At 46.3% G+C, this 27,178-nt stretch overlaps 1 protein-coding gene across 9 annotated transcripts in view; it reads right to left on the reverse strand.

Moving 5' to 3' along the window:
- Positions 1-27,178, reverse strand: part of CPAMD8 (C3 and PZP like alpha-2-macroglobulin domain containing 8) — a 57,819-nt gene that overhangs the window by 15,745 nt on the left and 14,896 nt on the right. For 7 of the 9 annotated variants that reach the window (XR_005704097.2, XM_040086738.2, XM_040086737.2 and 4 more), the window contains exons 18-36: positions 24,872-25,014; positions 23,846-23,911; positions 20,733-20,964; positions 19,426-19,579; positions 18,705-18,847; positions 18,134-18,185; positions 17,152-17,450; positions 15,996-16,221; positions 15,264-15,440; positions 12,331-12,412; positions 10,815-10,971; positions 10,329-10,403; positions 8,220-8,385; positions 7,528-7,614; positions 6,520-6,656; positions 6,042-6,197; positions 5,593-5,655; positions 5,003-5,241; positions 2,411-2,498 (exon numbers count right to left, since the gene is read on the reverse strand). Coding sequence is in view for 8 of the 9 variants with exons in the window: in XM_040086738.2 (XP_039942672.1) it covers positions 2,411-2,498; positions 5,003-5,241; positions 5,593-5,655; positions 6,042-6,197; positions 6,520-6,656; positions 7,528-7,614; positions 8,220-8,385; positions 10,329-10,403; positions 10,815-10,971; positions 12,331-12,412; positions 15,264-15,440; positions 15,996-16,221; positions 17,152-17,450; positions 18,134-18,185; positions 18,705-18,847; positions 19,426-19,579; positions 20,733-20,964; positions 23,846-23,911; positions 24,872-25,014 (2,742 nt within the window). In the remaining variant the exon portion in view is untranslated. The remainder of the gene's footprint in view (positions 1-2,410; positions 2,499-5,002; positions 5,242-5,592; positions 5,656-6,041; positions 6,198-6,519; positions 6,657-7,527; positions 7,615-8,219; positions 8,386-10,328; positions 10,404-10,814; positions 10,972-12,330; positions 12,413-15,263; positions 15,441-15,995; positions 16,222-17,151; positions 17,451-18,133; positions 18,186-18,704; positions 18,848-19,425; positions 19,580-20,732; positions 20,965-23,845; positions 23,912-24,871; positions 25,015-27,178) is intronic. The other 2 variants (XM_040086736.2, XM_040086734.2) reach the window with 1 other exon arrangement.

Raw genomic sequence — 27,178 nt, forward strand, 5'->3', positions numbered from 1 at the left:
ATCTCCCGACCCTGTCCACATCCAGCGTTATTCGGAGGATTTGTGCCCGGGCCGCGCTCATTAAAGCAGCGCTGCCCCGGGGCTGCTCCCAGCCTGGGATCAGGGAAAATCCTGATTTTTATGCCAGGAAAAGGCAGCAGGGGCAAGGGTGGGACTGGGCTCTGCTCGAGGCGGTGCTGTCCCCACTTCGGTGGGTGGGTTTCGCGCTGGGCCCGCGGGCGGTGGCCGTGAGGAAACGCCAGCGTGGTTTGGGAGGTAAGGGAGCTCGGAGCTCACCCAGGGTCACCTCTGCCATGGGCAGCGTTTGCTGGGTGTGCTCTGGGCAGAGCAACACCGAGGAGAACTGGGGATAAACGATTGCCGTGAGGATGTGCTGGCGCCAAGGGACGCTGGTGCTGGTACCACAATGAAGCGGCTGTGTGGTGTCTCAGAACTCTTCTGGTTGCAGCAGATCCCAGCACGGTTTGGGCTGGAGGGACCTCAAAGCCCATCCAGTGCCACCCTGCCATGGCACCTGGCACTGTCCCAGGCTGCTCCCAGCCCTGTCCAGCCCGGCCTTGGGCACTGCCAGGGAGGAGAGCAGCACAAGGGCATGTGGGACTTCCTCTGGTTCCTCAGCCTAGAAACCCTCAGCTCTGTCCCCTGCTGATGGCAGGAAAGGAGACATTCACTCAAATTTATTTCGTCTTTGCCCCCTGCAGGGCAAAAAACCCACCCAAAACAAAACCAAAACGAGCAAACAAAAATAAGGAGTACAGGGATATGTTCCTTAAGAACTCTCCTGTTCTTCTGCAGTGAAAACCCCTTTGTGCTCTTTCTTTTGACCCTTTCCCTCTGCTCACAGAACATTCTGTAGGTTTAACACCATGAAGATATCCTGTTGTTCTCCTCCTGGGACATTTTGAGCTCTCCTCTGGTTCTAAGCCAGGTTCTCACCCATATTTTTTTCTGCTCTTATTTACATGAATGACTATGAAAGAGAATGTATTTGACAGCACTGCACATGACTGTCACTCCAGCACCTCCAGCAGAGGAGGGAAAGCAGGATCCAAACCCTCACCTCATTTTCATTTTCTTCCTTTCTCTTCCCATGGGGATGCTGCAGAACTCCTACTCCTGGCCTTGCCCCACCTGAACAGCCACGTTCAGTTTGTTGCATGAGGGAGAATATCAGACTCACAGGCAAATAAAACCCGATCCATTTTACATGCTTGGCTTTGAAAACAGATTTCTCCACGTGCAGCTTGTGAACTGATATAAATAACTTCAGTCTTTCTCTTTATAGGAATCATTTCGTATCTGATCCCCTGTTCTGAAAGGATAGAATTGCTTCTCAGGGATTAATACAAAAATTTCTGTGGCTTCAGGGACACTCCAGGAGACATCTGACAGCAGCTTCTGACATGGATTGTAAACCCCTCCAGAGGGCTTTTTCCTCCAAGAAAATGCAATGGTGTTTCAATTATAAATCAGCCAAATCAAGTGAAATCCAGAGAAGATACAGCAATGTGCACTCCTCCTTGAATCATAATATCAAATTAAACTTCACAACAGTTTTAACTTTAAAATTCTTTCCTCAGATCCCTTCCTTGTACAATGAGATAAAGTTACTAACAAAAGAGGTCTTTTAGAGGCAAAATATTTTTTAGCTCTTTACCAGCTCTCAAGGATGCAAAAATGTTATATACCTTTTCAGTTAAACAGTTCTTAAAGTAATAATAATAATAAAAAAATCTTTGCAGCATAAAACCCCAGCAGTGAATGCAGCGTTCCACAAGATGTAATGAGTCGTAATGAATGTAATGCTCCCATTATAATATATACAAATATAAAGCAAAGCTCAAGATTACAGTTCATCTGCCCTGGAGGGCTGGCTGGGCACGAGGCACATTCTGTCCACCTCAGCTTGGCTGCAAGAAACACGATGTTCTCCCAGAGAGAAGGGGGGGGGGGGAAAAAAAAAGGCAAAAAATTCCAAGACACAGAGCCTCCAAAGAAATGGGATCCAGATGTTGGAGATAACACAGCCCACTAAGCAGCCATAAACAGCTCCTGTTAGAGCACATTTGCACCTCAGCTTTTCCAAAGGGTCTCAGTTAATTACTGTGCACTGGCTCGGGAAAACCTTGGCTTGGCGGGGTTGGGTTTGCTCAGCCTGCTCAGGACGTCTGCTCCCTCATTTCAGAGAGAGCTTTTTTGGACAAGTGAAATCTCCAACCTCCCCCTTCCTAATTTTAGTTGTGTCTTTTCTGCAATTAAAGGCAGTGCTCTGACACTCAATGGCCTCCTCTTGCCTCTCGAAGGGAAGTTCTCCCAGTGAGAGATCCTCATCCCACCCCAATCCCACCCCAATCCCATCCCACCCCAATCCCATCCCAATCCCATCCCAATCCCATCCCCATCCCCTTACCTGCTCCAGGCTCTCAATATCTGCCCGAAACCCCGAGAACAAAGGCACTTCCAACACAGCCATGTTTGAGGATCCAGAGTGCAGCCATCTTCCCATGGGAACAGAAAGAGAGAAAATGGGAACAAACTCCAGATCCAAGATGATAAATGGACAGCTCAGAATGGAGAAACCAGCTCCAGAAGAAAGAAATCCCACCATATTAAAAGGCTCTCCTCGTTGAAGTGAAAGCCAGTTTATTTGGTTTTTAAAAATCCTCTTTTCTGCTTTTATTTAACAAAGTTACGCCCAGCTCAGAGAGGGTAGGAGATGTCCTGGAGCACAGAGGGATGCAGCCACCTGTGGGCTGCTTGCTTTCTTTCTCAATTAATGACTGAGAAAATGCATTTGGTAAAAGGAAATAAACCCTTGGAGCGGACAAAACCTCTGTTTCACCCTGAGAGGAGAAGGACTGTGGTGGGAGAGGGGTGCTAATTCCCAGCACCAGGCAAGGTCATTCAGTCCTGGGGTTTCATGAATGGCTGTTTCACCCTGACACTGAGGAAAGGGCTTTTGCTAACGAGTGAAGTCACTGCCTCGCTGGTGTTACAGAGTTCACTGCCTGTATCATCCTCTAGAGTATAACAGAAAACTCAGGAACCCCTCTAAAACTGAGTTGTTATCAAAAAAACCCACAGAGGAAGGCATGGAGAGAAAATCTGTCGGGGCCACTGCAAAACTCTCAATTCCTGCAGCATGGCAGAGGAGTGTCCATCCCAACGCAGCTCCTGCAATCCCAGAACAAGGCTCCTTTTCTCTGCGCTGCCAGCAGCTCCCAGCCCTCCCTCCTTGGCAGCTCACCTGTCTGCTGGGCACCACCTGAGCTCACCAGCTCACGCCCAGCACTGGGAAAACGCAGCTCCACAGCTTCCAGCACCAAATTTGCCAGCTCTGAGCTGGCTCCTGTGGGCCCCCCTCTCTCTGGAGCCCCTCAGCTCAGGGGTGGTGAACGGCCACACCCCAGCCCATGGCCCACGGTAGCATGAGGTGGCCTGGGGACAGAGCCAGCTGGCTCAGGGTGAGGCACTCCAGGGCTCCCAGGGACACTAAACCTCGTTAATTCCCATCTAACTCCACGCTCCACACTCCCTAATAAATCGCACACGATCCCTTTGCCTGCATTTCCCCGGTCTCTGTCATTTATCACAGCTTTCTCTTTTCCACCCTGTGTTCTCCCCAACCCTTCAGAAGTGCCCCAGGGACGTCACTGGGCATGACAACACTTCATTAGACGCTGAGAACAGCCCCAAAATATCTCAGCTGTCATCCTTAGCTGCACTCCTCTCTCCACACTGCCCGAGCAAAGATGATGATGGAGCTGAGAGCATCATTACAGGAAGAAGGGGAGGAAAGGAAGATTTCATTTGCTTTTGTTTCCTTTCCAAGCAATCCATCTCCTTGCACTGGGCTTCCTCTCAAATTTCTGTCTTAGCTCCAGCAATTCCCAGGGCAGAAGTTTTTTAGAGCTATCAGCAGAGAGGCTGCGCTGGTGCAGGGCAGCCTCCTCAGCATCTGACAGGAGTGGAGAATTTTATCCTCTCCCTGAAACAGGCTGAGGGCTTGGGCAGGGGGAGAAGAGGACGGCACAGTGACATTGTTCAGCTCCACGCAGCTCTCAGGGTCTATCCATTTATCCCAGCAGCTGGTCTGCAGATTAAATACCTCAGCTCTTCTTCTCTCTTCTTCTGCAGTTCTGGCTCAGTCCTCCCTGTCCCTATCACCTAACCCTGGCTGTCCCTTGCACAGTGTCTTACCCTGGCTGTCCCTTGCGCTGTTGGAACCCTGGAGATTGAAAATTTCAGGCTTTCTGTGCTAAAAGGCACTGACCCTCAGTCAGGCACTGCATTTGACCTGAGGCCATGGAACAGGCTTCCAAAATTGAGTGATGGCGCTGGGGCTCTGCGTGTGGAGTTTGAATGGTATTGTGTGATCTCACAGGGTGAAAACTCAGGATTTAAGGTTTTAGTATACAGTGATATATGGGGCAAGATGGAGGCATTGTCTAAGTCCTTCTTCTTCACCTTTTTCTTGGTTTGGGGTGGTTTTTTCTAACTGGGTGAAAAAGGTCCCCATTGCAGGCTTATGTGGCCATTATTGGGTCAAAAGTATAAATAATACAGGTGTCATCTCGTTATTGGGTAATTAGCACTTAAATAACCTTGGAAAGAGTCAGAGGCACCACCATTTTCTACTTTGTTAGAGCTCATGACTCGTGAGACTACTACAGATCAGAATTAATAAACATCTAAGATGTTAATAAACATCTGAGCGCAAAACTGCGACTCCTGCGCACTAATCCCGGCTCTAACCTGAAGAAAAGAAGATAAAAACCTCCCATCGCACAACCTCCCGTCTCCACCTCGCCACGGCACAGCCAGCAAACTGCAAGCGGCTCCAGCTGCCCTCCTTACCAGCGAACTCCCCTTCATCCCACCCACAGCTCTGCTGGCAAGGCTGCTCCTACTCTAACAATTAACGCAGCTGCGGTAATTGGGGCAGGATTGCCTTCAGCACCGCCTCCAGCTGCCTTCCCAGAACCACCTCCCCACGCCCCACCTGGTGCAGGTCTCCAGGATGACCTTGTACTCGCGGTGGTCCTGGTCCGAGGCGGGGTCCTCGTCGTCCCCCAGGGCTCTGTCCCTGTGCAGGGCTCGGGGGCGGCTCTGGCCGGCAGAGCCCGAGCTCAGGGGGGCCGGGGCTGGCAGGTGCTGCTCGGCCTTGGGCTCCTTCAGGTTCACCAGCAGCTGGAAGGCTGGTTTGGCAATGGGGTCGGGGACGTTGTAGGTGACATCAATCTGCAGCGGGAAGAGGGGAGAGCAGAGCGCGTCAGGGTGGGGTTTTTAAGGGTTTCCGAGTGCCCACAAGCGTCCCAAAAGGAGCAGCACAGACACAGGGTCTCTTCAGAGGGGGGAATAGCAGCCATAGAGGCTTTACCACAGAGTTATATCTCTGTGCAAGCTCTACCAGAGCTGCTACAGTCACTCACTGCCTGAATTACGGCAACGCCACGTTATAGAAATATTTGGAGAGACATTCTAAGGGTAAGTCCTTCCTCGCAGCACAGTGGGATTCCAAAAGCAGCAAACAGGCTGCGAGGTTAGAGTTCATCTGCTCCCAGGCTTCCTGCAGCCCCATGACAAGCTTACCTGCATCAGGCAGCAGCCTTCCCCCTTGGCACTGACAAAGAGCCCTGTCGGAATGCTGGGGATCTGGGGAGAGCGCACAGGTGAGACACAGACAAGACACGGCACTCAGAATGGAAATGAATATTACATTTAGCTCTCTTCTGTACAAAATCCCTGTATAAAGGACGCTGCAGAAGTGGAGTGAGAGTGGCTTAGTCTCTTCACCACCTGCACTTAAAATGGCAGAGACAAACGGCAGCACAAAAGAAACGCCAGGCATTGGTCGTGGTGAAAAATGCCTTTAATTAGGAGTGCTGTCTCCTTCATAGCAGAATCCTGCCACAAACCCACAGAAAGTCCCACAGGTCTCAGTGCTTAACTTTTGCTTTTACCACCACTGATCCAAGCCCTCACTCAGAACCCAGCCCACGTGGATTGCTTTAAAATTCTGCTTGCACAAAACCACCTACCACAGCCGTCTGAAGGACTTTTTTGTTCATCTTGTTGAGCTCAAAAGTCTCCTGGTAGTCCAGGTTAGTGGAAGCCAAGGAAATGGTCAGGTTGACTCCTCCAACGTAAGAAAGGATGGCATATTCAGCCAGAGCCTGCAGGGCCACACAGGTGTCCTGGGGGCCAGAAGAGGGAGAAATCAGAATAGTGGAGAATGCAAACTCCCAAACAGCTCTGCTCAGCTCCAGGTGCCAGAATCTTCCTTATTAATTCACGTGGCAAAAGAAACATCGGGTTCTGCTCACTTTTCCTATCAAAGGCACCTGTGAGGACAAAGTCTGGGTTCCTTTCAAATTACCAGTCCAAGGAGGAGGCAGTGAAGAGCACTGGAAAGATTTTCTTCTCACCAGAACATAAACAAGATCTGTCAGGAAGATGGAAACTCTGCATTCCTGGATCAATTGACAACACAGGCTACCTTTTCCAGAGGCAGCTCACCTGAGTAGATGAGAATCCTCCCAGTGCATTCCTCTGCTGTGAGAGCCACTTGACCACAGGGAGTGCAGAGGCCACGTCTCCCAGGAGTGTGTAGGTCAGAAGGGCATAAGATGTCATTTCCACTTCTGCAGAGACAACTGAAAGAGGGATGAATTAAAAAATAAAATAAAATAAAATAAAAATACCAACTAGAAGTGAGAATTCAGGCAGGTCTAGAGATAGTTCTATGAATATTTACTATCTGAAAAATAATTCTAAAAAGTTAAGAGCCTGTAGAAATAAACACAGGGAAAGGGAAGTTCAAATGTCTGCACCCAAGGTGCTTCACCTCCCTGAGATATCTCTGCTTTCAACATAAACCTCCCTTCATGCAATAGACAACCAAAAATAAAGATATTCACAAAATAGAGAAACTCCTTCCACTTGACTGTATCCCACAAGTAATTCCCCTCCCACTCCAGTCCTGCTCTGCTGTCCTGCCCTAGGGATTCTTGTACAACATCCAGTCAGATCCCTCTTGAACACTGCTGCACCTACATCATATCCAAAGAGTCAATGGCTTTTAGTGGCGTGAAAATTACAGATCATCCAGTGTTTCTGTGGCTTTGACAGCCAAAGTCTAGGAAAATCAGCTGAAGTGTCAGAGACTGGTGATACAATCCTTATGTCAGTTTGAAAACAAAAAATAAATATCTCTAAAATTAAATAAGTTTGAATTCCCTCAGATTTCCATTTTGAATTATTACTCCTTGACAGAAGAGTGAGACCCACATGGGATTCTGACTTTATAAAGCTGATGAGACAGCTGGGGCTGAAAAACCACATCTTGCTCTGTCTCTCTTTCATTCTTTCAGCATAATGCTGCCTGCCTTTTCTGAGCTCTCTTTTCTCTGGACCCTGCCTTGGCTCAGTGACAATTTCAGAACACTTTGTATTTTATAAACAATTCACTGCAGCACGAGCAGCCCCTCCCCTCCTCTCTGCCTTTGCGCTGCAGCTCCCAATTACCTGATTGAGAGAGTCCATCATTAAATCCCATGAAGGTGTCTTCATCAGTGACAAGGGTTCCTGTGAGGCTCCAGTGTGTAAAACCATCTAGGAGAGGAGGGCAGTGGGACAAGGGTGTTACCAGAGCAGGAGTGCAGCTGAGCCTCTGCGCATGGGAAAAGCCAAATGCCACTTTTGCATGGGCTCTGTGCCCTGAGCAGCACTGTCCCCTCCCTTTGGACACCCAGTCCCTGGGCAAGGGGCTCCCTTTGGAATGACAGAGATGATTCAGTGTGACAAATGAGGTAATTCTTGGATTTGGGATTAAAATACACCATCAGGGGACGTGAGGTGTTACAGGGCAAACTCTGTCCCTGCGAGCAGAGCACTGCAGAGCCTCCGAACGGCTGGAAATCACTCTGCTTAGAGACCAGCGCTGCTGAGCACCAGGGCTCTGATCTCTGTGTGGGCCATCCACTCACGAGCTGGTCCCTTGCAATTCAGGACATCCTGTGATTCTGCTGCTCCTGCCTTCCTTCAGCATCGGCCCCACGCGTGGAGCCTTCTCCGGAGAGAGCCAGGAGCGCCATCGCTTTACAAAGCCAAAGCGTGCCCTGAGGAATCCCTCAGCTGCCAGCTCCCAGCCTCTCCAGCAGCTCAGATGCAGCAGCAGGCTGTGTTTGGGGGCTCCTGGGAGGGGCTGCAGCTCCTACCTTGGGTGATGGCCATGCTGTTCATCCTGCGCAGCGTCACGGCCGCGGCCGGGCTGTGCAGCAGCGTCAGCGCGTAGGCACTCAGGGCAGTGGTGTAGGGATCTTCTGCCGAGTACAGGTTGGACTCCAGGAAGTGTTTTGCTTTGTCAACAGCCGTTCTCTCTTCCTGCATTCACAGGGGGAAAGAGCCCAGACAGATGTGCCCACTCTCAGCAGCTGGAGCTGCTTTATTTTTCGTTACATCGCGCCCATCAAAAATAAAACAAGCAGAAAAAAACCAACAAAATCCAAACAAAAACAACAACAACCCCCCCCCACCCCCCAACGAACTCAGAAAGATGCATCTTGCCCTCTGCAGAATGGCATTGACACTTTCCTTTCCCCAAGAAAAGCCATGCATCAAAAATTCGGGGGGGAAAAAAAAAAAAAAAAAAAGGTTCAGAGTTCAGAGCAAGAATGATTTAGGCTGACCCTGAGCCACACTTTCCCCCCATAAAGCTGAAGAAATTCCGTGGCCCTGCAAGGCAGCAGATGAGCAGGGCAGGGGCGAGTTCTGCTCTGGAGGTTTGATTGTGCTGCTGACACTCCGGAGCGTCTGGCAGACGCCAGAGGATAATAAAGGCCAAGGTTCCCAGGGGTCCCTGCAGCCAACAAACATGTTTTATTAACTCCCCCAATGACCTCACCACGCAGGAACGTGGCTCTGATAATTTATAGAAGCAATTTAATTGGGCTTGATGTAATTTGGTTTCCTTTGATTTCCCTGTGGCACTAACCTTCCCCTTCCTCATTTCCTAGCTAAGATCATTAGGAGCGCTCACAAATCTCCTCCAGGAAAACCATTAGAATGCACAGAAACTGCACTGCTGGGGCTGCCTTGACACAGAGCAGCCCAGGGAGAGCATCACATCACTGCTCACAGGGGGACACTGCTGACAGGGAGGCAGGAAGTTACTCGGAGAGCTCTGCAGGGTTTTCTGAATCTTTAATAAGGTTGAAAACCTTCCACTCCAACGAGGACAGGGGGTTTGGGGACATCTGCCTGCAACAGCAGCCTGGTCTCACCCCTCAGGCTCGCCAGGGATGGATGAGGAGTGCTGAGGGTGTCACAGCTCCTGCATGGGCACTGGCTGTTCTGACAGCTCCACAAACTCTCGGGGTTGTACCTGAATGGAGCTTTTTGTGCGAGAGCAGATCACCAAGAGATGCTGCAGCCTCCACTTCACCTCCTCTTTTCACCTCCCCGTGCACAGTTCTGCCCAGCACAGCCTCCACTGCCCTCTCCCTTGGCTGAAGAGCAAGGGAACATCTGCAAGGGAGCATCCTCCCAGTCCTACTTAGTGGGAATGTGTCACCATCATCTTATCTAAACATCTCAGTTCGAGTGGAACTTCCTGCTGGCAGAAACACATCCGAGGGCAGGAGCACAGCTTTGCCAGGGGTTTTAAGGAGGAATCCCTAAAACACCAGTTGTACTGGAAATTTGGGTGGGTTTTTTTCCCCAGTGCAATTGGCTGTTCCTACGCAGCTGCTTCTCTTTTTTTGCATTGTTCCTGCTCTGTCTCATTGCAAAGAACAGAAAGATTTTTCTCCAGAGCCCTCAATCCGGCACATTGCAGCAGCTCAGCTCTCCAAAGGCACTGTAATCTAACAGCAGTAGCATTTTGGCCACTGCAGCCAAACCAGACCACAAGAGCTCTCTGGATCCCCAAGTTAAACTGCTTTTAGCACCAAGCCAGGATTTCTGAGTCTCCACGGGCAGGAGACCAGGATCTGCACAGGCTGCACTCACAGCTTGAAGCTAAGAGGCAGAAAACTCTTTTTGCAGTAATTTCTTGGAGAGGCTGAGGGATGGGGCTGCAGGGAAGGGTTTTGCTCTGGTGGAATAATCACGAGCTGGTGGCTGAAGGGTGGGAGACCACTTTGAACAACATCAGAACAGATTCCTGAACTGCAGAACAGTCCCAAAGCTTTCCAGCAGCCTCTCTTCCCTGGATGCTGTCATCCTAGAGAGCGCAGAACCTCTGAAGGCAAACAGCAGCAAAACAAAGTTTAGAAAAAACAGAATAGAAAGAATTTTTGGAGCTGTTTCAACCGAGCTTTTGTTACCTCAGAAGTGACACCTGTTTCCAGAAGAGATGCAACCACGTAAGCTGTCAGGGAGATCTTCCCATGGATCCCACCCTGGAAGGGCAAACAACACAAACCACTGGATGAAAACTAGAGAAAAGGACGCTGGAGAAAAAAAAAAAAGGGACTTTGAAGTAATACAAAGGATGAGTTAGAACTAGAGGAGAAGTTGAAGCATCATCAAATTTGTTTTCTTTGCATGCAAGGAGTACAAAATTCAGGAAGTCAAGCCCACACTGGTTGGAGCCAGGACACATTTAATGCAGTATTTTGTAAGACTCCACACCTTGCTTTGCACCCCACAGACACATTCTGACAGACCTTTTATAACTGAAATTCCCCTGGTTCTCCCTGTAGCATTCCAGCCTTCCAAGTGCAAAATTCACATTCAAACTGCATCACTTCATGCTCTGATAATAACTTTAAAAATATCCTTGCTGCAAGTTGATGCTGTGTGGTTTTTACCTGAATGTCCTTGTTTAGTATCCTGCCCATAGCAGGGAAAGAACCATCTTCTTTCTGGTGCTGGATGATCCAGTCTTTGGCAGCTGTCAGTTCTTTGGGGTCAATGAAAATAAACCCACGAGACTGAGCGAAGGACTTGAGGACAAAAGCTGTTAACCTGCAAAAATGAATTAACCATCTTTGCTGAGAAAACAAGTTCAGAATAATGTACCTGTAAGGAAAAAAACCCTATATTCTTAGAAAGCACAAATTGAAAAAAAAGAAATCTTGTTGGGAAACACTAAATGTTGTTGTTAAAATGCTCATGGGACACAAAACCACTGAAACACTGTCCAGGCTTCGGATAAGAAAAGGATTAAAGGTCAACAAGCTAAATTGAAAAGTGGAACTCAAAGGTGTATTTGCCATAATTGTGGCACACTCTGAAATATAGCTCTTTTCTACCCCAAATTACTAAAGTTTTTAAGCTAAGAATCAATATTTTAAGATTAGGAATCGATATATTTCTCACAAGAAATCCAGATCCTTTCCTCCAGCCTGAAGCTGCGTTACACTTTATACAGAATTAAGACTTAAGAAAGCACCAGAAGTGTTTTTGGAATTCTAAACCTCTGACAACAAGTGTGAGCACTGGCCAGCTTCAGGGGGATTGAGTCATTGCATTTACAAGCCCCCGAGGAATGGGAGGGTAGCAAACACCGCTGCCTGGCAGGGGATTTTTGGAGCGTTGAGTAATTCTGTGTCACCGTATCTCACATGCAGGGGCTGGGATGGAAGCTCCCTGTCCTGGAGCTGGGGAGGGGAACCTGTGAAAGCCCAGCCAGGGATGGAGCAGAGGGATGGAGGCCAGGGTCTGCAGAGCTGAGCCCTGGGGGTGCTGACACTCAGGATTGATGTCACAGAACCTGGCAGCCTTGTGGGGACAGCAGCTGGCCCTGCAGGCTCACGCTCCTGCCTCTCCTGGCTCTGAAAGTCCTGCCCTTATTCCCAGAGATCAAATCCACCCTGCTCCGTCCAGGAGGTACCAGGATTCCAACCCATGGTACAAAGATGTCTTTGAGGGGTTTGGGGTTGGTTTTGGTGGGTTTTTTACCTACCCTGATAGAAGCCTCTGCCACTTGTAGGGACAGAACCTTTCCCTGTACCTGCTTCAGGTAAAACTCCATCCCTAAGGGAATTGGGTGCTTAAACATCCCCTAATTGCTACTCCAATTGTAGATATGATCCTAAACTACAGCTTGGTGCCTGAAACCTGGAGCAATTGACAGATTTAACTCTCTTAACAGCTCCTGAGTCCTGAATCACCTACCACACATCACCTAATGGAGTCAGAGCCCTCAGCAGCACTGTAGAGCAATTCTCTAGCCACTAAATATTATTGCTATTTCTGTTCTCCACGGCGTGTGATACCACGAGAGAAGCTGGAAAATCACTCCTCTTTCCCAGGCAATTGTGCATTTTTCCTGTTTAGCAGGCCCTTAGCACGTTTCCAACTCCGTTTTAAACAGCCACTCACCACATGCTCCCTGATGAGTCCCTCTCCCCAAAAGCACTGTAGGAGCCATCCTGCCTCTTGTAGGTCAGCTGGCGCTGGTAGCCTGGAAATCACAAAAGAATTGGGGGAGTCCAAAATCTCCTCACACAGAGAAAAACCACTATTTGAAGTGAATGAAGATTCAGAACATCTGGAACACGTGTAAGGGATTCTGCTGCCCGAGGCAGCTTCTTATTCTGCTGTGAGCGAGAGCCAGCTCTGTGTGCAGTTGATCCAGAAATCTGCTCAGGATAACATCTGGGACACTGCAGCTCCTGCCTTTTGGACACTGCAAATGCTAAAAATCTGATACTTCTCTGAAAAAAAAAAAAAAGTGCATAATCAAAAGGTTTTTACTTAAGCACACAGCCGCTCTCCTTCCATTTTACTTCCATTTAGAAATGAAAAAGTTTTGCCTGTGACATTACAGCTGGACTCAGGCTTTTCCCAAAGCTGTTGCTTGGAACAACTTCACGTAACATAAAAACAACAGCTGTGATCTCAGGGCACGTGAGCACCTCCCAGCTGCAAGGGCTGTCCCAAGGCTGCTTTTAGACATCATTATGAACAAGGTGGATGCTGAAGATAAAAACTCTCTCCTGGAATGTCTTCTGAGGTTGAAAAAAAAAAAAAAAAAGAGTGGAAATGCTCTCCCTAGTAGGAAAATTATTTGCTTCTCAATCCTGTTTGTCTACAACCATGCCCATCCTAGCAAAGCCTCCACGTGGATGGATACACAGAGCACACTTGCACAGAGCTCTGGAGCACCCACTGGAGTCAAACCCTCCAGGATGGATATTTCTGCTAAGGAGGAGTCCAACCTGCAAGAAGATTGTGTCAAAAAAAGACATTTAATGCCTGCAGAATTCTGCAGCACAGGAGCAGGTGTTTTATTCCATGCCACGTGACGTTTTTATGGGAGTGGGATTTTGTTTCATTTCCGGAGGTGAAGTTTCCCTGCTGACCCCTGCGGATCCAGGCAGCTCCTCAATCCCTGAGGAGGGGCTGCCCATGACTCCCACGCTCCCCAGTTGCTCTGTAGCCCCCCAGTGCCCACAGGGACTGGCCTGAAAAGTGGGAGGAATGAAAACCTAGAGGCTGATGATGCTCTTGTAACCACCACATCTTTGGGGTTGGTGGGATAGGTACAAATACCTGGCAGAAAGCTTAAATAATGGTATTATTTTTTTTTATTTCCTCCAAAAAATAGATATTAAATTAAATTAAATTGCCTTTTTTTCCCCCCTGCAGCCTTTGGGTATGATTTACTACTGAGCACTTCCTGCTTAAACAGCTCCTCAGTGTTCATGTCCGGTGTGTAAATGGACACGTTCAGCCCTAATGTTTTGTATCACACTTCTCATTGTTTCTGTTCCTCTCTGTCTGAATGTTCATGGTGCCAGTGCTGCCAAGGCTGTGGGTTTGACCCCTCTAAGGGCCATTCACCCCAGAGCTGGACTCGATGATCACAGTGGGTCCCTTCCAACCCAGGATCTTCTGTGATTCTGAATTACACTTCATTGCTCTTGCTGTTATTCTTCTCTGCTTTTGGCTGTGAGTGGCACAGACTTTATGTCTTGCTTGCTCTTCTGAACCCTCCTCTTTCCTAAACACTCCTCTGGATGCTGGGGCTCACTGAAGAAATTCCCCTCTCCAGTTTTCCCCTCTTCACCTGCTTTTTTAAATTTTTTTTATTGTGAGAAAGCAGAAAAAATACCGACTGGTTTAGCTCAGGCCACTTTTAAAGAAGAAAAAGGAATACACAGGAATTGTTGGGTATCAGCATTTTCCATGATGGATGATTAAGGGATGAAGAAGTTTTCTGGCTTGCTAAATCACAAAAACTTCTAGAGTGAGCATTTCCCATCTAAACCTTCTACTTGGCAGGGCTCCAGTAAACACAGAAGGGTTTAAAACCCTCGGGGGTTTCTTCCGTAAGGGTTAATTAGCAAGCAGGGATTGGAGCCAAAAACCTGGAAGGTTTGCAGATTCATAAAAAGAAACAAAAGCAAATGATGTTGCAAAGGAAACACTGACTCGGGCCATTAACAAATTCCCTTTGCCTCACTGCTCCCAGCAAGCACAGAAAATTACAAGTGAAATGACTGGAGCCAGGCAGAGGAAGCAGCACTGGGCTTTTGCTGCTGAACACAAGAAATATCTCACATATTACATTTTATATTTATATTTTCAGAGGAGTACCACCTAACCCTGTCACCTCTGATTTCATGACATGATTATTGTCTGACTCATACACAAGAGAGCTTTGTCCCTTTGGGTCGCTCTCGTTTTTAATGATCTCTGAATTCTTACTTGTCCTGAGAATTGCACTTAGTTATAAAACTATTTTGCACGTGGCTCTCCCCAAAGCAAATGCTGAGAAAAACAGTGGGGATAAAAAAAAGCTTTTGAGCTTTTTGTAAAGCAGGACAGGACACTGAAAGGACAGATAACCTAGAGCTGTGTAATGAAGGCTTTTAACTATTTGGATACTAAATTTTGATTTTTGGTATACCGTTACTAAGAGAACACTGCTTAAAAAAAGTCCAGAAGAGCCATAGCTCTAGTGACTTAAGGCTTGAATTTATGAATAGGGCAAAACCCCCTAAATATACAGATTTTTACTAAATTTCATTTCCCTTTACTTTCTAAAATGTTTAGAAATCAGCTAAGGAAAAAGAGATAGAGACAAATCAATAAACATCTGAACTAGGAGTTACCGAAGGGAAACACAGGTTATGTATCAAGGGAAAACATCTTGCCATCAAAATCTGTCAGACTGTGAGATTATCCTGCAAGAACTGACGAACCCTCAAAAACTTGGGCTGCTCCTGGTTAGAAAAAGTGACACGTGAAGCAAAAACTATTACCTCAAAGCCTTTTCTCCAGCTGTAAATTTAATTGTAAGGAGTTACCTTGAACGAGGTAGTCGGTAGCTTCAACCTCCACCTCGTGGCTGAGCTGCTTGGTTTTCTGCAGGTATTTCAGGACAAAGACATTGGGGGCAAAGTGGATCATGTTCTGCTCCCCACAGCCAAAGGGCAACCTCAGCAGGTTGTCCAGGTTGTTCAGAGTAGGGCCCATCACATCTCCTGTTTGAGAAAGAGGGGAAATGCTCAGGATCAGGTCATTCAGGTTCCTTTTGGTGTTTTTTGATCAACCCCCACCTGACTGCACTAATGCCTCCTGGCTGCCCCGGAGTCAGCTTTAATAAGCTGTGGCGTAAGCGGGAAGTCCTTCAGCTGTTAAGTCTTAGCCCCTCAGTCTTTTGTTGGATTGAAGAAATTCCACACTTCAGCCTTTGATTAGCCATGGCTTCCCAGTTTAGACCAGTTTAGAACACAGCACAGCTTGTGATGAGGATGGCAATGAAATAAATACCACGAACTGTAACAGACAGTGCCCCTGCAAAACCCCTCATGTGGCACAAAATTTAAACCGCTGTCAACCCAAACAGGCTTCAGACAAGAGACAAAGAAAACCCAAGGAATTATCTGCCCCAGAATTAAGCAGCAATAAAACTTTTTAAGAGCCTGTGACTATTTTATCTGGTGTGCATTACTCAAGCCCCGGTCAGAAGTAACAGCTGGAGCATCTGCTCACATTTGATAACGGGTACCTAAGTGATACCTCCTGATAATTGATACCTATTATTGAAGCCGTAGCTCTTTCTGATCCTGGAATTATGTTGTGGGGAACTCCAAGAGTAAATGCTTCATTGTGATTTTCATCAGTCTCTTCTTTTCTCCAAATTTTAAACTCTCCCATTGACCCCCAGCCTGTGGAAAAGCCAATGTACTTCACCTCAAGCTGTTTGGGGACTGTCCACTCCACAATAATAGATTCGTTTAGCACCCGAGTACCGTGGCCAACCTGAAAGGGACAAGAGACCATGTATCAGGATATTGAGGGAGATGGGAGCACTGAGATACTCTTTGAATCTTGATTTATCTCTCTTGTCTTCTACAGTCTCATGAAGGAGTGAGAACGTCTTCACCTCACAGGCCAAAAGAACGTAGTCCATGGGCAGTGGCCACAAGAGCGCCAGTTACAAGGTGTTTTAAAGGTTTATTAGACAATAAACTACTGCCACAAAGGTTGTTTCTACTCTCACACCAATCTAATTAAAGTGTCTCACACATCTTACCACAATGTGGACCTTAACCAATCATCCAATGATGCACAAACCCACTTGCTACACCTTAGAGCTTTTTTCACTAGTTCTGTAATTACTTCTATAGCCAAACTTCAAAACCTTCAAACTTTCCACTGCCTAGCTCAATATCTACACTACAAACCCACGTTCTTGCTTATGGTCTTTAAAGCTGGAAGCCTTTTCCAAGGTCTCAGGTCGAACCCCGTGTTCATTTCTGTGTTTGAGGCTGCACGCTCGAGGTTTTGAGGATTTTCCGTGCCTGGATTTCCCACAACCGTGGAGTTCTGAGAGCCCACGCAGGTGGAGTCACTCTGCCCCGTGTGCTGGGACACCTCCCAGCTCAGATGTGCACTGCAGCTGCAGCAATGCCTCTCTCTTCCCCACCCACAAAGCAATCCAAGGAAGTTCAATGAGAATTCCACAGGCTTCGCCCTCGAGGCTTTCGTCACCAAAAGTGCTGAGAACACGAGGGTGGCAAAAGCAGATTTGTCCTGATCACAACCACCTGAGCAGGGCTTCGGAGGGAAAAGGCAACAGGAAGGAAAAACTACAGCAGTTTTCCTTCTACAGCAAGGAAAAACTGCTCCGTGTGTGCTCGAACTCTGTTTAAAAAGGGACTTCCAGACCAACGCACGGGAATTCCATACCTGGATAACTCCATTTTTCCAGCTGATCCAGAAGCTGCGGAACTCATCCCAGGAGAGGATGCCAGGTGTGTCCCTGCTGGCCACTGGCTCTCCCATTTTGCTGCTGGAAATCCAAGTTTTGGTGTTTTGCTGTCCCCCGATGACGATCTCCGTCATCTCTGCCATGTCGTGGGGGCCAGAGGACAGGGCCAGGTGAGCATCGTTGTGGGCCTTCACAGCAATGTCAAAGTGGCTCATCTGGGCTGGCTTCTGCATGTACTGGTACTCGTATTTGTTAGGCGTGGAAATGTGGATTTTCTCTAGTCAGAAAAACAAGGGAATGTTGTAAGAATTTAGAGCGCATCTTACAGACATCAAAAATAACGGCTGGTGGATAACTGAAATTCAAACAGGCCTTTCATAAGTACACGGGGTTTGTTTTCCAGCTTCTTGTAAAGTATTAAGACACATGGATGTTTCTTCTCATGTTTTATTTTTACCCCCTTCAAGGTAGAAAAATCCTTCAAACTGTTCAGCTGAATTTCTTATGAACTCAGCAAGTGATTTTTCAGTTCTAATCCAGTGGTCAAAAGCATCTCTGTTTAGCTACTGGAGCCAGCTCTGAGCTATCCAAATCTCTGGCAGAAAGGACAGACTGATTCCAGAACTGAATCTTCAAACACCAGCTGAAAATAAAGTACAGTCCCAGTTACTGTCCACAGTGCTGAATACTTAAACTGTTCCATAAAGTAAAGGAATTTAATGGCCATTTCCAGAAATCACTTGGGCAGTTAGAGCAAATTCATAATTAGCCAGCCAGGCAAGAAAGACTCTTTATTTACAAGTTCTTCCTACACACCATAACTCATCAATCACAGAGAAACGGAAACAGAGATTTTTTTTTTTTTTTTTCTTTTTTTTTTTCCTAATGAGATGAAGCCAAATGCTTCTTTTTAAAACTGATTCAAACAAACTGAATATCTCATTCAAACCATGAACTTACCATTTGGGCAGAAGAACACACTGTAGGTGTATTCTCTGGACAGTCCCTCTGGCTGTAGAAAGACAGAAATCCACGCATAAACCACAGGGCTTGGATGAGCAGGAACAGATTCCAGTTTTACTTGGAAAATACAGGAATTATTTTTGCTGCCGTGCAGTGCTTTGTATCCTTCATGGAAAAGTGATGGCTCTGCGTTCTGTTAGCTGGAGCAGTGCTAACCACTGCCAGAGAACCTTCCGTTTTATCACAGTTCTTAGATTCCATTTATCACAGTTCTTAGATTCCATTTTATCACAGTTCTTAGATTCCATTTATCACAGTTCTTAGATTAATAGGGCAAGCTTATCCCATGAAATTTCCATTGCTTTTTCTCCTGAGCAATGATGAAAATTCACCAGAGGAGCTCCAACAGGCTCTCTCTGTACAAGTCCCACTAAAGCTGATTATTTCCAATCTCCCTAACACACCACAAATCAACTTGAGGGTCTTTATAAACCCATTCACGTTTGATTTCACAATTTGCGCGAGCAATTTTTTTCCCCCGAATTATCCTAAATTCGTGTTTTCTCACCTCAATAATGACACTGCTTCGAACATAATCCACGCCCACAGGGGTCCTTTTGTCCAGGTAAGAATCCTCTGAGTGTTTGCCATTCTTCAGGGTCTGCATCCCCTCCTGACAGCAGCTGGTCCCACCATAGGCAAAAGCTTTTGCTGAGAAACAGAAGGGAAAAGCAGCAGAGATTCTGAGACAGGAAGATCTCTAGAAGTTAAAGAGATCCAAACTAATTAGAAGCAGCTGATTAACAGCACATCAAGGACTGTAATTACCTGTCTCTCATATTCCCTTTATCCATATTCGAGTGATCACATCTAAAACTAGGCAATATTTGAACAGCAATGGGGCAACAGAGAAACTCTTTCCTGGTTTTGGGCGTTGCGGAGTTTTTACTGGGATTATTTTCACAGAATTTATTGTTATTCTCTTGTTTAAAAAATTCCGCTGATCTCTTCAGGGAAATGTAACAGGCCCAACCTTGCGTGAGCAAATATCATCACTACAGGAAAACTGATGACCAGAGAAGGTCCTGATGTTTGTTTGTAAATTCTGCGCACCCCAGGCAGGGAATTTGTTCCTACAACAAACGGGGTCGAAAAACCAAGCTGGCAGCAAGTGGAAGGAACCAACTGGGGCAACAGGGAAATAAGAATTTTCTCCTGAGAGAAGAATGAGAAGAAACATTTGTAAAACCCCTCCAGGCACCGAGGAGCTGTGTTTGAGTTGCGAGTACCAGTGATGTTGCTCAGGCCCAGCTCACTGAAGGACAGGACGATGGAGGTGGGCTTGGCTTCCCCAGGGGCCACACACTTCTTCCTGGTCAGGTGATGCTTCCCAGGGTGCCCGACAAACTTGATGCCTTTTGGGACAGAAATCTTCACGTGGACCTGTGGAAGTTGTGGAAATGTCATTTATTGGAAAGGTGAGCCAAGCTGAGCTGTGTGAATGGTGTGAAAGCCACAGAGTTCTTCATAAAAGTCAAAGAATGCAGATGATTCGTTCTTCAAAGTTTCTAGCCGTGGATTTGAGTGGGAGCGGTGCTTTCAGCTCAGCAATCCTACAAGTGTTTCTAGGAGATGTTACTGGAGCTGGGCAGATGGGGAGTGTGAGCAGAAAACATCAAGGGAAATGGAATTTCTTGGGAAAAAGAATTCCTTCAAAATAAACTCTTTTTGGGAGCTTTTTAATTATGAAGGAAATTCTCTGTGGTTCAGCATGAGACTCCAAGTTGTCTTCCCTGCCTCCCTCATCATTTGCTTTTCTGAAGTGCTGCAAGACAGTTCAGCCTACTACACGTGACTAAAAACAAATAAAGCTGTGACATTTATTTGAGTCAAAAACCCCCCAATATTTCTCTTCTCAAAGCATCTCTGCTGAGCTTACCTCTCTGCTAGGCTGACACCTTCCCTGCCTGGCAGGTCACTCTCCAGCCGTGGCGAGAACCCAGAAGTGAGGCAGGAGTGGGAACTGAGCTGCTGGAACCCTGGGCACTGAGAATTTCAGACTTTCTGTGCTGACAGGCACTGACCCCCCCCCCAAAAAAATCCTGCACTGGCCTGAGGCTGTGGAACAGCTTCCAAAATTGAGTGACAGCGCTGGGATTGTGGGTGTGGAGTTTAATAGAAGTGTGTGATATCACTTAGGGTTTAAGGGGTTAGAATATAGTAATATATATATATATATAGCAAGATGGAGGTTTTAGGGTGTAGGCCAGTCCTTTTTCACCTCCTTCTTCATGGGTCTCAGTGGGATTTTGTAATTGGGTAGAAAAGTCCACACTGTGGGCCAAGGGTGGTTGGTTATTGGGTTAAAAGTAAAAACAGTATAGGTGTCATTTCATAATTGGGCAGTTTATCCATTAAAAACCTTGTAGAGAAAGAGATAGGGGCCGTTTTTTACTTTGTTCCTTAGAAGTCACGGTCTGTGAGACTGTAACATCGATAAGAACTACTAAATATCTGAGTCCAAACACCAAACACCCTCTCCTGAGCATTTAATCCCGACTCTGACAGGAAAGAGAGGATAAAAAGCGACATTTACCTCCGCACACACGGCCAGGTAATTGTAGACAGTGAGGGGGATCTTGGTCTGCTCGCCGCGGATGACGCGGTAGGGCAGCGTGAAGTCGATGAAGAAAGGTTTGAAGGTTTTCAGCTCGGTCTGGGGGGCGATGCCCAGCCCCTTCTCCTCAGCCAGAGCCACGGCCTCCGTGATCCACGTGGTGATGGAGTCGGGCACCTCCACCTGCAGCTGGGCTTCCCCCGAGCTCTCGCTGCCAAGGGAACGCGGGACACATCGGCTCGGGCACGTTAATTAAGCGATTTTTAACCAAGTCCCCAAGCGTTCTGGGGGATTCGTTCCGGATCCAGATTTATAAGATAGCATCTTCTGCTTTGAACTTTACAAAAGGTCATTTTTTTACTGTGTATATCTATATATATATTTTAATATATATAGATATACACACACACACACTTTATTGTATATATTTACTGTATTTTCTACTGGTTTTGAGACCTACCAATATTTATAAGCAGCAGAAAAGCAAACAGTTACTTCTGCAAAACACAAATTGTTCCGGGGTTAAAAACCCCATTTGCAGCCCCATTTCCAAGTCACTTTTCTTAGAGGTAAATGTCTGCGCTGAGTAAAAAAAACACCCCAAAAAACAAAACAACCCCAAAACCCAAAAAACTAAACAAAACTCTGAAACAAACCCCAAAACCTAAAAAGAAAGGCGAGAAATAATCCCAGACCGAAGTCCAGGATAAAATCAACAATAATTGATTTAACAGCTAGTGAAATAAAAGTGGTTTTTGTCCCTGTGTCCATTGCCACACTGCAGACCCAGCTTGAACACAGGGACAAATGAGAAACTTTCTAAACATCCAGTCCAGCAACTGTTTATTTTGATTCAGAAACCAAAATGTTGATTTGCTCAGTTTTGGAATGACTGACTTAGAAAATCTCCAAACCTATCATTTTCTCTCAATGAGGATTGAAATTAATTATTAAAAATACATTCTCTGAGCATTTCGCTTCCCTGTGCAGAGCACAATGGGATATCACAAACCCGGTATCCCTTCCATGCTTTATAATAATAGAAATTAGGTTTTTTTTCTTCAGACTTTGCTATTTCCCTCCTGCAAAGCAGCTTTGGCCCTGCCTGGAACAGAAAACATTTCCTCTAACGCAAGAACAAAAGCTATTTCATGGCTCAGCTGGCAGGATGATTGGTGCAGTTGTGAGTACACCCTCAGGTTGTTTTTTTCTCAAGTTCTTATTTATCCCCCAGAGCTTGACACGCACGCTGCCGGCTCTGTAGGATTTGGGGGGCACGGAAAACAAGGATGGGAGATCCTCAGGAGGAGCTCTGCGAGTGTCCAGCACGACAGCTGAGCTGCAGAGGTGCCTGGTGCACACCCAAGGGCTGCCCTCCCACTGCTGCTCGGGTGAAGTTTGTGCACACTTGAGGCTCCAGGGAAGCTCCTTTGCTTCGCCCCTCTAAGCGAATTCTCAGTGAGCCTGAAGCTGTTGTTGCTGTCAGGGGTCCAGGAGCTCACAAGAGCCTCACCTCTGTGTTTGTATGACAGAGGGAAAGGGTTAAAAGGATAAAAAGTGGAGATCACTGAGCTTTTTGTAAGTTCAGTCAGACTCCAAGCACTGGCTGGTGAATGTGGTCCCACCAGCTCCAAGTCCAGAGGGAAAAGCTTTGGGAAATGCCCTTGTGTCATAATAGAAACATGGAATGGTTTGGGTTGGAAAGGACCTCAAATCCCATCCAGTGCCACCCTGCCATGGCAGGGACACCTCCCACTGTCCCAGGCTGCTCCCAGCCCTGTCCAGCCTGGCCTTGGGCACTGCCAGGGATCCAGGGGCAGCCACAGCTGCTCTGGGCACCCTGTGCCAGGGCTTCTTCTTCCTCAGAGAAAGATTTCATCCCAATCTCCAAATCTAAACCTACTTACAGATTGCAGTTATTTGAACTCCTTTTAAGCAGACAGGTTCCAGCTCACCCCAGCTGGAGCTTTGCAGCTGATGCTCAGCCCTGAGGAGCAGGCAGGAGAAGGTGTCCTGGCTCCAGGACTGGCGATATTCCAGCCTGTTTAACCGGACAATTTGTTGCAGCTGATGTTCTTTCCACTGGGAATTCAGCCCATAACCAGCATTAACATTATTTTCACACATGAGGGCACTTACTCTTCTGGGCACGAGGCCAAAGTACACACTCATTTCCAGCCATTAGACCCTCCAGCCAGGCTCCAGGAATTTTTAGAATTGGTTTGGGAAGTTGACATGGGGCTTTTGTTTCTTTTTTTTCTCCTTTTTCTTTCCTTTTTTTTTTTTTTTTTAAGGATCATATATTATAATTATAAATGGTAGAAGAAAAAAAAGAAAATAAATTCTTCCCGTTCAAGAGACTGGAAATTAAAGAATGCTCCAACTCAGTTGTTTCTAATGAAATGAAGTGGAGAAAATGCAATCTGCAACTTTTTATTCCACACTCTCCCACTTATAATTAACTGCCCCAGCTTGCTGAGGCCCAAATGGGCACTTCTGGAATTCTTTGTGTATTTCTACAAAGCATATTTCATGCTCAATTGAACAGATTTGAATACACTTGCTCCAAGTCCCTGTCAAATTTAATTTACAATCACCTATTGAGAAGGAAGTTTACTTGCAAACCTGGAGAAGCCTTTTAATAATTGCTTCAAATTATCCTAGATGTGCTGTTGTGGGACAGATTAGTTATCACTTTAGTAATTTTTTTTTTTTTTTTTTTTTTAAAGTTCCAGCTGTACCCAGAGGAAGCCAGGATTTATGAGGCAGCAGATTGAGGTCTGGGGGAGATGATCTTGCAAGAGATGACAGAGAATAAAGAGCTCTGTGAAATTTGAAAAGCAATCAATAGAGAATCGATGTAGACACAACTGACGGGTTCAGCCTGAAGCAAGGGAACACACTTCAGAACCAGAGGAAATATTACAAAGGTTGAAGTGATAATGAAGGAAAACGACGACAAGAGTGGGAAAATAATTTAAAAAAAAAATTAAAAAATCAGAAAATGCCAGTGCAACTCATTAGATTTTAAAGAGCTTTTTTTTCTGTGGCTGAAGAGAATACAACCCTCTGGATATAATTAATGTCAATACCTGACATTGAGGCAGTGCCAAATCCACGTCTCAGGGAAGAAGGTTCTTTTCCTCTTCTCTGCTCTGCTAGAACAAGAAATAAATCCTTGCAAATTGATTCATTTAATCAGATCCTTTCAGCAGCCGCTGATAAATCAGAGTTATCACCCGACTCTGGCTCACATGACCAAAGCTCTGGCTGGGGCAGACTCATTAAGGAGTGAATAAGTGATCACTCACAACACAAATTACACAGCCTTTTGAAACAATCCCTTTGTGTGCACACACACTCTGCAGGCAGAAACAAGAATCTAAGAAAATGGTACAAGTAAGGTAACCTTTGGAACCAGCAGAGATAATGTAATCTAAAATAAAACTGGTTTGTGATGCAAATTCTTTCACCAAATGGAATCGGGGGGAACGAATGCAACGCGTGGCTTCCAGCTGCAGTTACCACAGCCACTACTCTGCATCCTCCTGCATCCCCTCTCTTTGAATTGTCTGGATTTCTAATCCTTTCATAATATAAATAAGCTTTTCTATACCTGTTATGCTTCATTATCTATTTCTTAACTAACCCCAGAACTTCCTCTGCCAAGAGAGGCTTCCAGGAAGTTCAGGATGCAGAGGGAATGTCCATCCTCAGGTGCAGCATCACTTTTACTACTCCACATCCTTCCCTTCCTGCAAACCCTCGTTCCATTCATTCTGACCTCCAGCTGAATGGTCCAAACCGTGAGCAACGAGTGACTCTGCAAAAACAGCTGGAGCTTGCAAACATTCCAAGAAATTCACAGCAAATCGCAAAGAAATAGTCCTCAAAATGATAATTTAGGACTCTTTGCATACGTCATCTTCCCAGAATTAATTTAAATTTAACAAAGCAATGTCAGTCAAAACTGGTTTACATCTACCAAGCTGTCGGAGGAATTTCCCCATCACCGCCTTGTCTAAACCTGGGGGCACAGAGGTGGAAAATAGCTGAGAATAGAGAAAAAAACCAGCCAGGAGTATCCCAGACAAGAGATATTAAGCCCCAAACGTTACCTTGGTGCTATTTTGGAATGCATGGTGGCCACCAAGGTGCCGGTGTGCGGCTGGAAGGCTGGGACAGCCTCGTCTGTGTACATCCCTCCGTTCTGCCTGTGGTTCAGGCTGACTATGTCAGTCATCACCACCAAGCCAGTTTCCTAGACAGTGAAAAATCAACACCACAAAACAAAAACCAGCGAGGGGAAAAAAAAGAAATAAATAAAAAGAATTAAAGAAAAATAATTAAATGTGCCTTTTTTTTTTTTTTTTTTTTTTTTTAATAGAATCCCTCAATTCTATTTCAACACTTAGGGGGGAAATCTCCATTTATTCTTGAGGTTTTTTTTTAAAGCTTTGTGTAAAAATGACTGTTAATGTGAAGGTGCATAGGCTTTTATGAGAAAGCTCTTGTCTGCTTGGAAAATGCATTTAAATCAGTATTTAACATTACTGGGCAAGCGTGACAGGTAAAAAAATGATTACATGTATTTTTTCCCCTAGAATAAAACATTATATATTTTTTTAATCTTTCCTAAAAGTTTCCAGTGTGCTCTGCTGCAGTGAGCAGGCAGCTCTCTCATCAGGCACCAGCAGCTCTGCCCTGCCAGGGATGCCAAGCAAACTGAGAAGTGTCAATAGAGGGAAAGCACAGAGCTCCTGAGCAAGCTGCCAGCTCTGTCCCCTGAATGCTCTTACTCCTGAGAGACAGCAGCTCCCAGCACCACTGCAGAATGAGCTTTGTCCTCTGCACTCAGCTCTTGCACACCAGGTGTGCAGCCCTTGCATTCACACCACTCCCCCAAAAATGAACCTTTTCCCAAGGGGGTACAGTTCTCAGACAGGACAAAAAACCCCAAAACCCTCAGACCCCAGGGGGAAAAGCGGCAGTGGGCAAAAATGAGGGTTTAGAGTTTGTAATTAAGAGGTAGAGGCACTTGGGGAATGTGTGAAAGCTTCTGGGGTTTAAGGCAGCATAATGAAACAATTCAGCTAAAATCAGAGGAAGGACAGAGAATGAAGAGATGGGGCATCTGTAGGAAGCAAGAATCATCATCATCAGCAGCAGTTATGTGGATTAAAAAGGGAAGGAACATCAAAGATCAGAGCAGTGACGCTGGTTCTCCGGACCAGTCTGCATTTCAGAGGAGCAAGCAGGAGAAGGTGATGTAAAGAATATCAAACATTTACAGCTCAGCCTTTCACGTGGCATCTCCTCTCAGGGAACAGAGGTTACACCCTGCAGTGGTGTGGGGAGCAAGGAAGGGATGTGAGCAGAGCCTGAAGGGGTGGATGGACTCCACTGTGCAACTGTAGGAAGGAGGAAAGAGGCAAACAAGCAGAACTTCTCAAATAGATGAGGAAACTGCCATTTTAAACAACAGCAAAGCAAAAAAGCTCATGGAAATAGCAGCGTGTCTTAAAATAAAAATCACTGGTTTTCAGCTTAAAAGGCTGCACTGTTAGTATGCAAAGCAATGAAGAAATGAATTAGTGCATGAGTTCATGTAAAAAACCCAACCTGTTTTAAATGCTCAACTTGCAACTCGATTCAAATGCAGAGCACAGATCAAAGGAAGTGAGATTTTTAAAATCTGGCCAGGTTTAACTATGGAAGCACACCAAGTAACTATAAATATATAGCATTTAAATAGTAACCTGATCAAGGATATAAAGGTTTTTCATGCAGATGGCAACAGAAGCTGGGAGAACCAGGGCAGGAAAGAAACTGGAACGATTTCCAAAGGACAGTCCAAAAGGCTACAAGGAAAGATTCCCATCCCACCTTCCTTCCCTGTTGGAGCTGCTGCAGAGGAGATCTGCAAGCTCACCCACACCTGGAGGAACCTTCTGGTCCCTGTCTGATTCTCCAGAGCATCAGCATGAACTCCACCCAGCAGGATAACTGGCCCTCCCAAGACTGACCAAAATCAAACCATGTTTCTCAAATATTTTTGCTAGAAGAATTCCCCAAAATTATTTTTCATCCTTCTGTCTTGGGTTGCGACGCAAGCTGTAACCAGCAGTAGGTATCCTATTGCCAGCTGTTAAACCAGGTGGGGAGGAGTTTTCTTTATCTATCCCACGACCCCTCCTCCCTGCAGGGACATCTGCTGTTCATGGGCCATCCAGGCTCACTGCATGGCTGAGACAATTCCAGCATCCCATGGGGAGATGTTGGAGTCCAGGGCATTCCTTTGGCTGCCCTGGAGGGTCAGAGACCTGGACAGGGGGGTCTGGGACCCCGACCCAGAGCCCAGAGGGACACTGGCTTTGATCCCAGTCCATGGGAAAGGCTTCCTGCACTGTGGGAAGGATTGCAAG

The sequence above is a fragment of the Hirundo rustica genome, chromosome 26 (genome assembly GCF_015227805.2).
Source record: "Hirundo rustica isolate bHirRus1 chromosome 26, bHirRus1.pri.v3, whole genome shotgun sequence".
Classification (NCBI taxonomy): Eukaryota; Metazoa; Chordata; class Aves; order Passeriformes; family Hirundinidae; genus Hirundo; species Hirundo rustica.